General features: G+C 55.5%; 1 protein-coding gene across 1 annotated transcript in view; it reads right to left on the bottom strand.

Moving 5' to 3' along the window:
- Positions 1-13,738, bottom strand: part of Rin3 (Ras and Rab interactor 3) — a gene marked incomplete in the record, with an annotated part of 120,707 nt that overhangs the window by 19,331 nt on the left and 87,638 nt on the right. The window contains 2 exon segments of the mRNA XM_013517215.1: positions 7,589-7,897; positions 12,548-13,735. Of these exon segments, the coding sequence (XP_013372669.1) occupies positions 7,589-7,897; positions 12,548-13,735 (1,497 nt within the window).

Below are 13,738 nucleotides of genomic sequence, written 5' to 3'. Positions count from 1 at the left end.
CCAAGTTCCATCTGCTTGCCATCTGTAGCACGGGGGGGACTGCTCACGCTGAGCTGTAGAGAGCTGGTGGGGGCCTTTGGCACGCTGCACAGGCTGGGAGTCTTCAGAGCAAGAAAGCTCTGTGTCAGACAAAAGTGAGTCCAAGGGTGCTCTCTGGGATCACGCAGACCGTGAGGATGTGGAGGCCCCCAGCTGCCATTTGACGAGTGGGTGATTGAAGATCACTCACTAAGCCACTTGGAGCCTCACTTTTCCCATCTGAAAACTGGGAGAACTGTTATGTAGCGCTGTTGTGGGCATCAAATGAGTGGCTGAAAGAAAGTCTGGTCACTTAGGAAGCATTATTTAAAGAGGGACTGGCAAACTTTTTTCTATACTGGACCAGATGATAAATATTTGTAGTTTCACAGGCCATATGGTGTCTGCCTTAACTATTCAGTGGAGCCACCATAACATAGCAACCCTAGGCACTGTATAAATGGATAGGTGTGATATGTTTCAACATCGATAAATATATAAAATCAGGTGGCAGGCCAGAGTTGGCGGGGGGGGGGCTATGGTTTACAGACCCCTGATCTAGAAAAAGGATTTATCCTTTTATTGTAACTACCCTCATCCCGGTTGTGCTGACGGGCTCTTTCCAAAGGCAGGTGGTGCTGCAGCAATCCTAGGGGAGCGCAAGGCTCATGACGGTGATGCGCTTTGACCTTTGCCTTCCACCATGACTCCTGCTGAAGGCAACCTGCTTTCTCCCGGAACACCCCACCAACCAGGTCTGATGCCCGTATAATGGGCTTCCTGTGTCCTATCACTGCAGAGCGGAAAAGTAGACAACGTATGTTTACTCAGGGAGGCCTTCCCTGAGCACCTGGTCCAGGCGGCATGCTCCTTCGATGCTCAGTTCCCTTACTTACCCTACAGCGTTCCTCCCAGTAGCAGGGGCAGCACTGGACAGTACATTTTGTATTTCCATTGCTGTCTTATTGCCCTCTGCAATCCCAGCAAGTTAGCCCTCGTTCAGTGTGAATAACCCACATCTCGACAGTGCCCAGCCCTCGGTAGGTGTTTAATCACCGTATTTGCAGAATGAATGAGTGAATGAATGAATGAATAGCAGCAATCATACTACATCACTGCAACACCATGTGATTGCTGCTTGTTCAGTGCTCCGATTTTTTGCCTGACTTGCGAACATCTTAAAGACAGGGACTGGTCTTCCAGGGTTTGGCTGTTAACATCTCTATGTCAGTAGATGGCTTTTCAATTGTTGAAATGAATTTCTCCGATGAAAATACAAGAAGGCAGAAAGTAGAGACCATCCAACGCAGTGGATCTGAATCGGCTGCTGCAGAGGAAGACTTTTGTGGAGGGGTATCGCATGCATGAGTCAGCTTCTCCGGGTGGCCAGGGTGGAGGCAGTAGGGCTGGCTGCGCAGTTCCCCTCCAGTCCCGCTCCAGGACCCTCAGGGCCACTCCCAGCTATGTCTGGGCCTCCAAACAGCTCCCTGAAACCAGTTTCAAAATTGCTGGTCAAGAATGCACTGCCAGCTGCTGGATGAATGACCCAGGGCCTGGGGAGAAGGAGTGGTGGGTGGGAGGCCACCTCTCTGCTCTGTGGCTAGTGGGCAACGAGGAGCCAGCCCCTCCTTCCTGCTGAGTTCCTGAGCCCTGGCTTGGTGGTTTGCCCTTTGCAGAGAGGTTGGTTAAGTCCAACTTCTCCTCTGAGCAACATTGCATCCACCCCAGCATCATCCCAGCTCCCAAGCTTCCTCTTCAGAGAGCTCCGCCCACGAGCCCGGCAGCTACGCAGCCACAGTTTCCCAGCCTGGCTCTGAGAAGCATCGGGCTGCAGGGTGGGGAAACTCCGCCTGCGACTTGGGCCTGTCTTTCCTGAGGTCACCTCTGACCGCTGGTGCCCTAGGGAGGATGGCTAGGGAGGTAGGCCTGGGTTCCAGACCTGGTCTACCACTCACCTGCTCAGAGCGGCCCCCGGCCACGCTGCCTGATTTCACTGGGCCTCAGTTTCCCCAGAAACAGGAAGCCCAATGGTGTCCACCTGCTATAGAACGGTTGTGAGGATAAAATGGTAAGACAGATGGCAAGTGCTCAGCGCGATACCTGCTCTGTGCCTGGGGTGTGGGCAGTGTTAGACCTGACCGTTAGGAAGGGCAGAAGGGTAACATGTCCTGAGAACCTTAGTGCATGGCATCTCAGGGGGGGCTCAACCCCAGCCATGCTGTGGGGTGGGAAATGAGGTGTGAGTCTCTGTGTCACCAGACGTCAATGCCTGAGGGACCTAAATTACTTCCCTCAGCATGGACAATATGGCGCCCTCAATTCAACTCAACTTACATGAGTGAGAAATAAACTTCTGAGTTAGAGGTGGTACAGTTTAGATATTACAGCAGCCAGTATGTCCTTAGTTAATCGTCTGTCTATTTATCTATCAATCAGTCATCTGAGACTAGAAAGAAATTCTCCAAAACACCACCACTGATCAATTTTTCAACAATAAATATGAACAACCTTTATCATCACAAATCATTTCAGCTTATTTTTTTAGTGTAAGTTTTTAAAAACCAATAGCCTGACTTCCTCTCTGGCTTCTTCACCTTCAGTCAATGTGCTAGGCCCCTGGGGTCCCCATTGAATGTCTCCTCCCGTCCATGCCAGCCATGGCCCTGCCTGACCCAGCCACAAACCCTGGACTCCATGGTCTCTGCTGGGACGTGGATGTCAAGGGACCTGGGCCCCATCACTAGCTTGCTGGCCCCACATCCAACCACCTGCCCATATGTACTTTATGTCCTGGGGCTAGAGCTGGGTGGCATCTCCGGGGAAGTCCTTGGGCATCAGCTTATTGAAGGCTCCAGGGCAGCCTGTGCACCTTAGCACCTGTTATCTCCTGCCATTTATCTTCGTTAGTGGATCTAACCCTGTATCCCATCACCACCCCAGAGGATGCCTGGGCTGGGACCTGTTTCTCCTGGTTTTCAGTGCTTGGCCTTAGTCGTCAAAGAGGTGGGAATGACTTGCTGGTCAAAGTAAAAGGAGAGGGACTGGGGATTTAGCTCAGTGGCACAGTGCCTGCCTGGCAAGCGTAAGGTCGTGAGTTCGATTCCCAGCACTGGAAGAAAAACAAAACAAAACAAAACAAAACAAAACAAAACAAAACAAAGTAAAAAGAGAGATCCATCTAGAAGCCTCACTGCTCTCACCATGCTTCATGAGCCCACAGAAGCTGGCTTTGCTCCTGGGTACAGATGGAGGGCCAAGTTTATCCCAGGTTTTCTGCCTCCGCAAACTCCCCAACCTGCCTGACCCGGCACCCTCCACTAGCCCTAGTGGGAAAGGTACTCAACTGCCGCTGTGAAGTGCGGGGCTGGTCCCAGCTGGCTGGCTGGGTCAGTGATGAAAGCAGGGGCATAACGTGAGGTAAGCCGGGGTTGAGATACCAGGCATAATCGCAGCTCTCTCGATGGAAAGGACAGCGCAGCCAGGGAAGGCAGGCTTGTGCTTCCAAGCTCACCCCCTTTCATTCTGCTACAGGGCTCACCTGCAGCCAGGCCTCATTTTACTCCTGTTTTCAAGAGTAAAACAAGAATGACACTAGGCTGCTGCACACCAGCATGGCGACGGGAGAGGCAGGCAGGGGGCACCTTTCCCGGAAGACCAAAGGCAGCGCCGGGCAGGTGGGCAGCGGGTGGTGGTGGGCTTGGGAGGGGCTCTCTGTGTGGAGGACACAGGCTGGAGCGCTGCATCCTCACGGGGCCCGAAGGGCTCCTCGGCCTTCAGTGCAGGATCGCTGGTCTTGGACTCCATTTTGAGTCACCATGCTATAGACGGCATGGGCTGCTGGGAACCCCACCCAGGAGACGGCTGTGAGTTCAGGGCCCGGGGCCTGGTCCTAAAATCACCCAGAGTCAAAGTAAGAAGAGAATGTGGGATGCGGCTGAGAACGCGTAAATGTAATCTAATCGTGAAGAAACATCTGACAAACACAAAATGGGGAACTTTCTTGTAAAGGAAAAAGCAGGGGGCGGGGGAAGTCTGCATTTCAAGCTCTCAAAACTACCAGTGCCATAAACGACAAAGACAGGCTGTGCAAATATTCCAAGGGAGGTGAAACGCACACCCGCTACATGGAATACCTGGCCCTCGGCTGGTCCCCGACCTGCAGCGGGGAGGTACGAGCAAGGACCTTCTTCAACCAAGAGACAACTTGGTAGCTTAGATTAAAAGCAATGTAAACTTCTGGCACGGGTGACCCCAGGGTGGGTGTACACGGGCACGCAGCCTTAGTGCTTACAGACAGCCCGTGGCGCACTCAGGAAAGTGTCCAGGGACAAAGGGCCGAAGGGGGGTAAGAGCTCTGTCCTTTATACGATTCGGAAAAGCATTACGTACGCGCAGAGACAGAGAAAGCAGATGGGGTAAGATGTTACAACTCACAAGAGTATGCATGTGTGCCTATTTCAGTGCACTGCTTCTATTCTTGGGGGTGTTTGAAGTTTGAAATTCTTTCCAAGTGAAAGACTTAAAAAAAATTGCAGTAGAACTATTTATTTCAAACAAAATCCCATGCAGAGCTCCATGTGTAAAACAAGTCCTGCAGGGCTGTCAGCAGCAAGGCTGGCCCTGGGCCCTGCTGTCTGGTGTCCCATTGGTGGCCCCGGTGCCTTGTGAAACCCAGCTAGGGAACCACAGAGTGCGTTGTGCCCCCAACACATCAGGGAAGGTGGAGAGTGGCAGTGGTTGCTGTACCCTAATATCTAAGCACTCACACACACTCGGGGTCTCCTCACCAGAGCCTCCAGCGGAGTTCCCAGCCCCATTTGACGGGTGCAGACACTGAGCTGGGGGTCTCGAGCTTCCCTGGTGCTCAGGGACATCCCACGGGCTTGATGTGTGTGCAGGGGCCTGTGGGACTGTTTCCAAGGCTATGCAAGGAAGCTGAGGTTCAAGCCCAGAGCTGCAGGCCAACCCCACAGCCCCTGCTTTTGTCAGGGAAGTGGCTGAGGCTCTGAGGGGTGGTGGCTCCAAACTGCCAGGGGCCAAGATTAAAGTGAGCACCACTGGACTCCTAGTCAGTGCTCAGCCAGCAATGGAAGGAACCCACCGTGGTCCCTTGGTGAGAACCTATTGGTTTCTGGCAAGAAATCTTGGCTCAGAGCCCTGACCCTGGCCTGACCATCACAGCTCAGAGTCGCTGGCCTGGGTAGCCTCTAAGTCAGCAGAGATCGCAGTCCCCCTGCTCCGCTCTGTCCCCCACCTGCTGTCCCCAGCCTGCCAGCTCCACTAACTGCCTTTGTTTCCCTCCCTCCTGCCTCAAAATTAGCCATTTCCGCCCCCATCCCTGCTGTGGGTAAGTTTTCAGCAGCCAGATCCACAGATAGCAAAGGTCACACTGTTGGAACATCACCGCCACATGACTGGGGTTTTAAAAGAATTCCAGGAAGCCAGAGGTTTCTGGGGGAAACAAGGCTCACTGAGAACGGAACTGCCCTTTTCCAGCCAAGCTAGGGTAGAATGCAGTGGGGGGCTGCTGCACCCTTGGCCCCGACTCCGCCCACAGCCCCCGCAGCCCTGCAGGACCTGGGGGAAACGATTCTCCCAAAGACCCGAACCATGGAAGGGGACCGTTCATTTAGGAAGTGCAGCTGCCAGGCAACCTGCAAACTGCAGGCTCCTCTGGGTGTCAAGGTAGCCCCAGGTAGGGACCACTGTGCCCCTTCAGTAGGAGGAATCAAGCTGCGCACTGGGTCACCCAAACTACCCAGCAGCTGAGGGCCAGAGCCGGGATGGGAACCTGGGTCCGGCTGTCCCGTGTCCCTCTGGGAGGGGCTCTGTCTCCTTTCTGGTTTGACTCAGTTTCTCTGATGTTCCCTCTACCCACCCTGATCCAGGACAGCCTGATCCTGCCTGCTTGCTGTAGATCCAGAACTGCTCGCCCAGTCTGAGAAGGCTCCTGGCTTGTTTCCTCCAGTGCTTTGCCTGGCCAGGCCAGGCTGCCCAGGGCTCCAGTCCCTAGGGCTGTCTATGTTCATCTCTTTGAGAGCTCTGGGCTTTGCAGGCTTTCTACGGACCCTGCTTTGTTTCTGTGGGTTTTTTTTTTTAAGGTGGGTACTTGGTTGTACTTGCATCCTCGGCCTGTTCACTGGCCTGCAGACTGCACAAATCCCAAGTCTAAAATCCACCCTGTGGAAGACAAACCCTCATGACCCCACATTTCTGCTACAGCACTTTGTCTCCCAGTTGCATTTCCAACATGGCGTGCATGAGTCCATGAGCATTTCTAACTCACTGTGGTGTCTGACTGTGGGAAATAACATTCATTCTCACCGGAGGACACACATCAGTTTAGCACAAAAGGTGACTCTGACCTGGAACTGGGCCTTGACCCTGGGAAGCTTTTCTAGAAGGAGAGACCTGACCCTAGGCCACACCCCCAACCTGACACCTGCCCTGTTGGTCTATGGCCTAACGGGCCTGCCCTTCTCCAAGGGAGGAGAGAGCCCCGCTCCTCAGGGGCCACAGCTGCACCTGCAGGGCAAGGCGTCGAGGACAACATTTTATGCAGTTGTGTCCATATTCTCAGTGACTGAGCGCGGCTTCTGGGTCATACAGGTCTTAGTTTCCCCTATCTGTAAAGCAGCTTCCAACAGATGAGGAAATTGGCCTTAAGGGGCTAAGGAAATCATTCAAGGTCATTGAGGGAGTTGAGTCATCCGGGGATTTGAATCCGGGTCTGTATCATTATAGAAGTGACAATCTTCCCATTCTCCATTACCGTGGGTGCCACGTACACTACTCCAGCTGCTCAGTGTGCAGGGCATCCAGCTGACGGGTCGGGTGGGGGTGAAATTCAGCCACTGTTCTGTTCACAAAGGTGTGCCTTACGGCTCGGTGATGCCTTTTCGGATCTACCTGGAGGAGCGCTGGGGTAAACTGATCATAAGTGGTCTGTGGCACTCCTCTCCCTAGCTCTGTACCTCCTGCTCTGTGACTTTGCATGGGCAAGTGTTCCTCACCCCGAGTCAGGGCTCATCTTATGACTGAACAAACCAACCACTTGTACCAGCGGCAGCCTGCAAGTTCAGGCGAGGACTCAGCAGGCTTAGCAGCCTGCGCTTGATCTCCTGGCCCCGCAACAGCCTGGGCACAAGCCTGGGCACACCCGATGCAGGACCAGGAGCTGTGGACCAGGGACCTTGGCACAAGCCACTGTCAGTCACAGCCCGACAGACAAGCGCGGCCATCCCCAACCAGCCAGCTCCAGCCGGCCACGGCTCACGGCAGACCACGGAGCCCAGTTGGCCTCAGCACAGCAGGCTGAACCGGATCCTCTCCCAAACCCACATGCCCAAGAACTAACTCCCAGCACCTAAGAATGTGACCTTATTTGGAAATGGGGTCACCAAACATGTCACAGGCCATGAGGTCACTCTGGACAAGGGAAAGCCCCAACCCTGCTATGAACAGTGTCCTCATAAAAAGGGGAAATTTCGATGCAGACTGCCCTGTGCAGCCTGGGGTTTGGCTGGAACAGACGGAGCTGGATCGCCCCTTGGGGAGGGTCCCCACCTACCTGGGTTGCCGAGTGCCATGGAGTCGTAGATGAGCTTGCAGGTCTTGAGCAGGATAGAGATCTTCTTCTCGGGCGAGTAGGCCTTGTGCATGCTGGCCAGCTTCTGCAAGATCTTCTCCAGGACGGGCACCTCGGGCACACTGGTGGTCACACCCAGGTCGGTGGTGGTGGTGGCCAGGACCACCTGCTGGTTCACCTTGAGCTGCTGCAGGGAGCCGTCCCTGCTGTGGATCTCATGCAGGCTTGAGTCAATGGCTTCTTTCAGGGGCTTCAGGACGCACTTGTACAGGGCTGACTCCACGATGGCTTCTGCGGGTGGGCAGAGCACAAGGTGAGGACATCAGTGGCAGGAGTCCTGCCACCCGGCCCTGCTGCCCAGCAGTGCACCCTCCCTGTCTTGGTTCCTGCAGGCCCCACTCGGCCCCAGCACGTCTGACACACGGACCCTGGAGGAATCCAGCAGAGCCTTACTGCAGACAAATGCACACAGGAGCCCTGGGCAGCTCAAGTAACCAAATAAACCTCTTCTACCTTAAGCTGTAGATGTCAGGCATCTTATCCTAGCACCTGGGAAAACTAACCAATCCACAATGCAATCAAATCAAAGCCCAAGTCTGCCCCGGGGCCTGTGAGGCCTACAGTGGTTGACCCTGCAACCTCTTTCACTGGGCTCTGTTTGCTCCCATGTGTGTACTGCTCCTCCTCCCTGCCAGGCTGCTCCTGCCTCAGGGCCTTTGCACCTGCCCTTACCCATGCCCCCCTAACTACCTGGCTTGCCCTTTGCCATAATGTCATCTGATCAGAGCAGCAGCCCTACTCAACTTGGGGAGTGGGCATCAGTGAACTCTGATCTCACAATAACTCTACAGGGTGTGAATGAAAATATGGCTGATGCTTAAACTTTTAAAAAAATTGTTACAATAAAAGGCAAATTGCCACGAATTCCCCTAAAAGTACTCCCCCTCTTTTTGAACATACTTATTATTCTTGCCACTTTCTAAAGCAGTTCTGGAAGTCCTCTTTCATGAGTGGCTTTAGTTACACTGTCATGGCTGCCTTGATGTCCTGAATCAGTTTAAAGTATTTACCTTTCACGGTCATTTTGACTTTGGGGAAGAGCCAGAAGTCGCATGGTCCCAGTGAATAAGGTAGATGCGGACACCCCGTCACGTGTCTATGAGCCTGCCTTTCTGCTGGTGGCACTCAGTAGCAGCAGTCATCATTACTTTTGATCACGCCTCACAAGGACACTCACAAAAGAGGACTTCCAGAATGGTTTCAGAAAGCAGCAAGAACAAGGGGCTAAGTTCTTTGGAAGCAAGAGGGAGGAGTCTGAGGGGGTCCACGGCAATGTGTCTTTTACTGTACGTGGTTCCCCTGCCAAATGGAAACACTTAGGCTCTGATAGGGGTGGGCTGGAGGACCTGGCTCACATCTGCTTGACACTGCAGTGATGATCAGCTGCTTCTGGTGACAGTAGGAAAACACTCCCAGGAAGTTGTTTTCGGCCCTACTGCATCTCCAGGAGGGTCCTGGCTATCCCCCAGCAGGGTCAGTCCCAATCTTGTCCCATGGAAGACACCTGGGCTGCCCTGTCCCTGGGGAAACTCGTGCTGAGTCTCATGGCTGGTCCTCAGTGGAGGTTAAGACAAGGCTTCCCTGCAGCGGGTTGCTCTTGTCTGTGTTTGGGCATTAGAGCTGGCTGTCCTGGGTCCCTGTCTTGCCACCTCCCTCATCCCTCCATCAGGAGAACACAGACAGCAGAGACTGGGGAGCGCCTTTCCTTCCCGCTGCCCCGGGCTTCTGTGTGACCTTGACTGCGTTCCTTCCCATCGCAGAGCCTGTTTCCTACTCTGCATAAGGCGAGGGCTGTGCTTGTCCTCAGGCCCCTCACATCACACAGCCCTCTGCAGCCACGGACAGGTGCCAGGACTGTGTCTCAAGGGTGCCTTGTCCCTTTTACCCTAACACCAAAGGCAGGGGCAGGGCCTTCTGTGGCTTAGGCTCCCCGGGTCTCACTGGGCACAGCAGCAGAGCAACGGCTCATGGGTGGGCCACTGTCTGGTCTGAACCAGCTCTGCTGCTAGCTCTGTCCTCTCGCCTGGGTCACCGAGCCTCTGAGCCGTAACTTCCTGGGTGGAGCAGAGGCCCAGCTGCTCGGGTTGGCGGGTCCTAAGGCTGAGGTGTGCGGTGTCCGGAATGCAGCTGGTCCCGCTGATGCCACTCAGTCTTGTTCCCTCTCTGCTGCCTGCAGCTCCAGCCCTGCCCGTCTTTGGTGGGTCCCTCCCCCTGCCCCACACTCAGCCCAGGGCCGGCTCTGGGGACACTATGCCGTGCTGTGCCTGGCAGACTCCACACCTGGTACCTGTTGGCATCTCGGTGCCTGAGACAGAGCTGGCCTTTGCAGACATCCTGTGGAGAGTCCTTGAGCAGCCAGCTGGCCACCCTGGGGGGCTCAGGTCACTCGCTGTTTTTGGCAATGGTCTGGCTGGCACTAACTTCTTTGTCTTGCCCAGGGCGAAACCAGTTCCCTGACTCATTTCCCTGCTTTGTCCCGTCCTCTGTGCCCTCCACACACCCTTCAGAAGCCCGCTGCCTCCAGGCCAGATCCTCCGCCTGATGTCCACACAGCCCCGAGGGAGTGGTCCCCGATCCTCTCACCTCGTCACCCACCTCTCTGCCTGTGACCACACTGCTGTCTCTCCCTAAAGGAAAGCCCAGCCCCACTCTCCACTGCTCAGCCCCCTCCAGCTTCCTCTGAGCCTCTTGGAGCTTCCATGCCCTTCCACGCCCTCCAGGTCTGCACGCTACCAGGGGCTCCATTCTCAGATCAGGGCTGATCTCACCCAGTCTCGTGGCTCTTTTTATGCTGACAGTTCCCAAATGTCTATCTGCAGCCTACACCGCACCGCAGAACTGCAGACTCAGACCTCAGCAGCTTACTCGACGTCCCCACCGGGGAGTCTGGTAAGCAGCTCCAAGGCCGTCTGTCCAAATCCTTGCCCCAGGACTTTCCCCCGGTGCCCACCTCAGGAAGCAACAGCTGCATCTCCTAGGGACCCAGTGCTCAGCCCCATACCCAGAGTCCACCAGTCCTATGTCCACCTTCAGGAAAGACCAGAATCTCAGCTCCTTGTCCCACCTCCCTTGCCTCTGCCTGACCCTGTCACCCTCACTGCAAGACCAGATGGGGCAGCGGCTTCCGAGCACATCTGTCTGCTCCCCCTCATCTTCACAGCCAGAGTGACGCCGTGCATATGTGAGACAATGTCACTCTTGGACTTGAACCTGCCGCAGCAGGAAAGTCTCTTGCACATAAGCTACGTCCCCAGGGTGGCCTGCAGGTCCTAGTGACCCCCCTCCCTGGGTGTCTCCTGACCTCACTTCCTGTCGTGTTCCCCACTGCGTCACTCCACTAGATGCCTTTACTCAGGTTTCCTGCGGACTGCCCATGGCTCTTCTCAAATGTACGCTCCCGGGGGCAAGAGGGACTTTCACAGGTTTTGCCCCCCTCTGCTTTCCCAGCTCGGACACTGTGCCTGGCACACAGTAGGGCGGCCAATAACTCTGCTAACTGTCTGCTCACGATGGGACTCAGCATTGCCCAGCGAGAGCGACAAGTGGGAGCAAGGCCTGTGCTGCTCTGACTGGGCACCCAGTTGTGAGATAAATCCCGGCTGCTGTCGGTGACCCTGGCCTGTGCTGCCCCCGAGCTTCCATCCTGGAGAACCCTCCACCTGTAAGGCACTGTGCAGATGCACACACGGCAGCCAGGGAGGCGGCTTCTGGATTCTGACCTCAGTGTCACCATCCAGGCCCACACCCACAGTGCCCACCAGTCCTGTGGCCAGGAGAGTCTATGTTCCCAGGAGCTGCTGGCGAAATCCTGTCTCCCTGGGAAGACAACATTCACTGCTCTTCCTGCAAGAAATACTTACAATGACTCGAGTATGTTGCAGAGTCTCAAATGTCCCTTCCTGTCCCCAGCACTAACCTTTTAGTACTGGGGAGGGGAAGAGAGAGCTAGGGGACCCCGAAAGGGTGCCACTTGGAAGGCTTCAGGAAGGGACTGTTACTAACTAGTTAGTCCATCAGCAGCTCCATGTTTTAACTTGTGCTTTAGCCACACAGCAGTGTGATTTGTGTGTGTGTGTGTGTGTGTGTGTGTGGTCCTGGATTTGAACTTTGGGGTGCTCTACCACTGACCTACACCCCACCGTACCATTTTATTTTTTATTTTGAGACCAGGTCTCACTAAGTTGCCCGGGCTGGCCTTGAATTTGAGATTCTCTTGCCTTAGCCTCCTGACTAACTGGGATTACAGGCATGTATCACCATGTCTGGCTGACCGTTTTACATATTTACACAGGTGTGTAGTTAATTTCAGTGTATAATATAGATCTCACTATGAATCACAAACTCAAAAAGGTTTGCTAGTTACTGGGTTAGAGGCTGGCGTGGGTGGGAAGGGGGCGCTGCTTGAGAGGTGGTCAAAGCAGTGAGCTGGCTTGGGTTGGTTCCCCAGAAGAGGATTTGGGTGCATGTGGTTTACTGGAGAACAGCAGGAAGGAATAGAGAAGTGGAGTGCAACAAGGATGGGCTTGAGCCAGGCTGAAGTCTGGGCTGCAGCTGGATCCCCGAGTATGCCTCGGAATAAAACCGCACCAGAGAGGTCCTGCTTAGAGGGAAGGGGCTAGCTTAATGTCCCCTGCAGGAAGTGATGGTGTGGGCTGCTGAGGGTGGGAGAGGGGGTGTAGGTCACATGACTCTTGCACGGCTGAGGTCAATTTCTGGGAAAGAGGGTACTGCGCACCTCCAGAGCCAGCCCATGCAGCAGCTGGAGACAGGCACACAGCTGAGAAGGGCTGAGGTTGGGGCACCAACTGTGTCATGCACAGGGGCTCCTAAGTCTACGCGCCCCCATCCTTCACTCCCTCCCACTCCCCCATAGCTACTGACCAAGGTCTTCCTCTGCGTGCAGGGCAGGGTCTACCAGGGCCTTGAGTTCGGTGCTCTGCAGCAAGTAGCTCTTCAGCTGGGTCATCATGGTGCGGATCTCCTGCAGCATTTCCGTGCTGGAAGTCTGGCGCACCATCATCTCTAGACTGTACACCTTGTAGTCCTGCACCAGGCTGCCAAAGTATGAGCCCTTGTCCTGGGCCAGCTCCACCACCTTCTTGTACAGCTTGCGGTTGTTGGAGAGGAAGGCGTGGAAGACATTGGTAAAGCTAGCAAAGCTCAGCCGGTGGCGTGCCTTGTCCAGGATCATTGATGGCTTCTTCTTCACGCTGGGGCTGCTGAAATCCAGCTCCTCCTCTGCACTACTGGTGGAGTAGGAGTCCTGGTCGACAGCTGAGGAGGGCACTCCCAGGCTGTCTGGGAGGGAGGCCAGGGAGCCCTTGAACTCTGGAGAGCTCTGGGCATAGGCGCTGGCCTTGGCATGGAGGTGTGGAGTCCCAGACTGGGGGGCAGCACCCTGGCCTTCTCTGGGCACACCAGGCACAGGTTTCTCAGAGGTCACCTCCTTTGTTGGGGGCTTGACGCTCTCCAGGGGACTTGGGAGCACACAGGCCAGCTGCCTGGAGATCCGTTTCTTCCTAGGGGGCGGGACTGGGGGTTGTCTGCTCTTCCTGGCAGGGTCTGGCGTGTTGCCTGGATCGCTGGCTTTGGCTTCTGCTTCCTGGGCTTGTTCTGTGGTCCTCTGAGGACAGTCCCCAGGGCTGCCCAAGGTCCCTTGTGGAGGTAAGGTGAGCTGAGTCGCCCTGGAAAGGCCCAGCTGCTCCCCGTCAGCCACCAGCCCCATACTCTGGTCTTCCAGGGATAGCCTCTCAGAGACACGTCGCCTGGGAGGCACAGCGGGAAGGCTCTTCTTTGTGGGCACTGGAGGGGCAGGGCTTGGTTGCGAGGAGCTAGGGGCCGTCCCGGGCTTCATCTCTTGTTCTCTGAAGGCGCTCAGGCCTGTGGTGGGCTGTGGGAGCCTCTCGCAGGCTGTCATGGGTGGCTGGCTGGGATGGTCTGGGGGCCCTGGGGCATGGGACGGGAGGTGGGGGGCAGATACTGGGGGAGTACTGGGCAAAGGACAAGCAGGAGCAGGGTGCGCTGGGGCCCGGGCCGGGGAGGGCACTGAGGGCCCCGCCCTCAGCGCGCTGG

The sequence above is a fragment of the Chinchilla lanigera genome, unplaced genomic scaffold (genome assembly GCF_000276665.1).
Source record: "Chinchilla lanigera isolate Chin_1 unplaced genomic scaffold, ChiLan1.0 scaffold00037, whole genome shotgun sequence".
Taxonomy (NCBI): Eukaryota; Metazoa; Chordata; class Mammalia; order Rodentia; family Chinchillidae; genus Chinchilla; species Chinchilla lanigera.
Note: the sequence above shows the minus strand (reverse complement) of the source record. Positions and strands in the feature narration are given on the sequence as shown.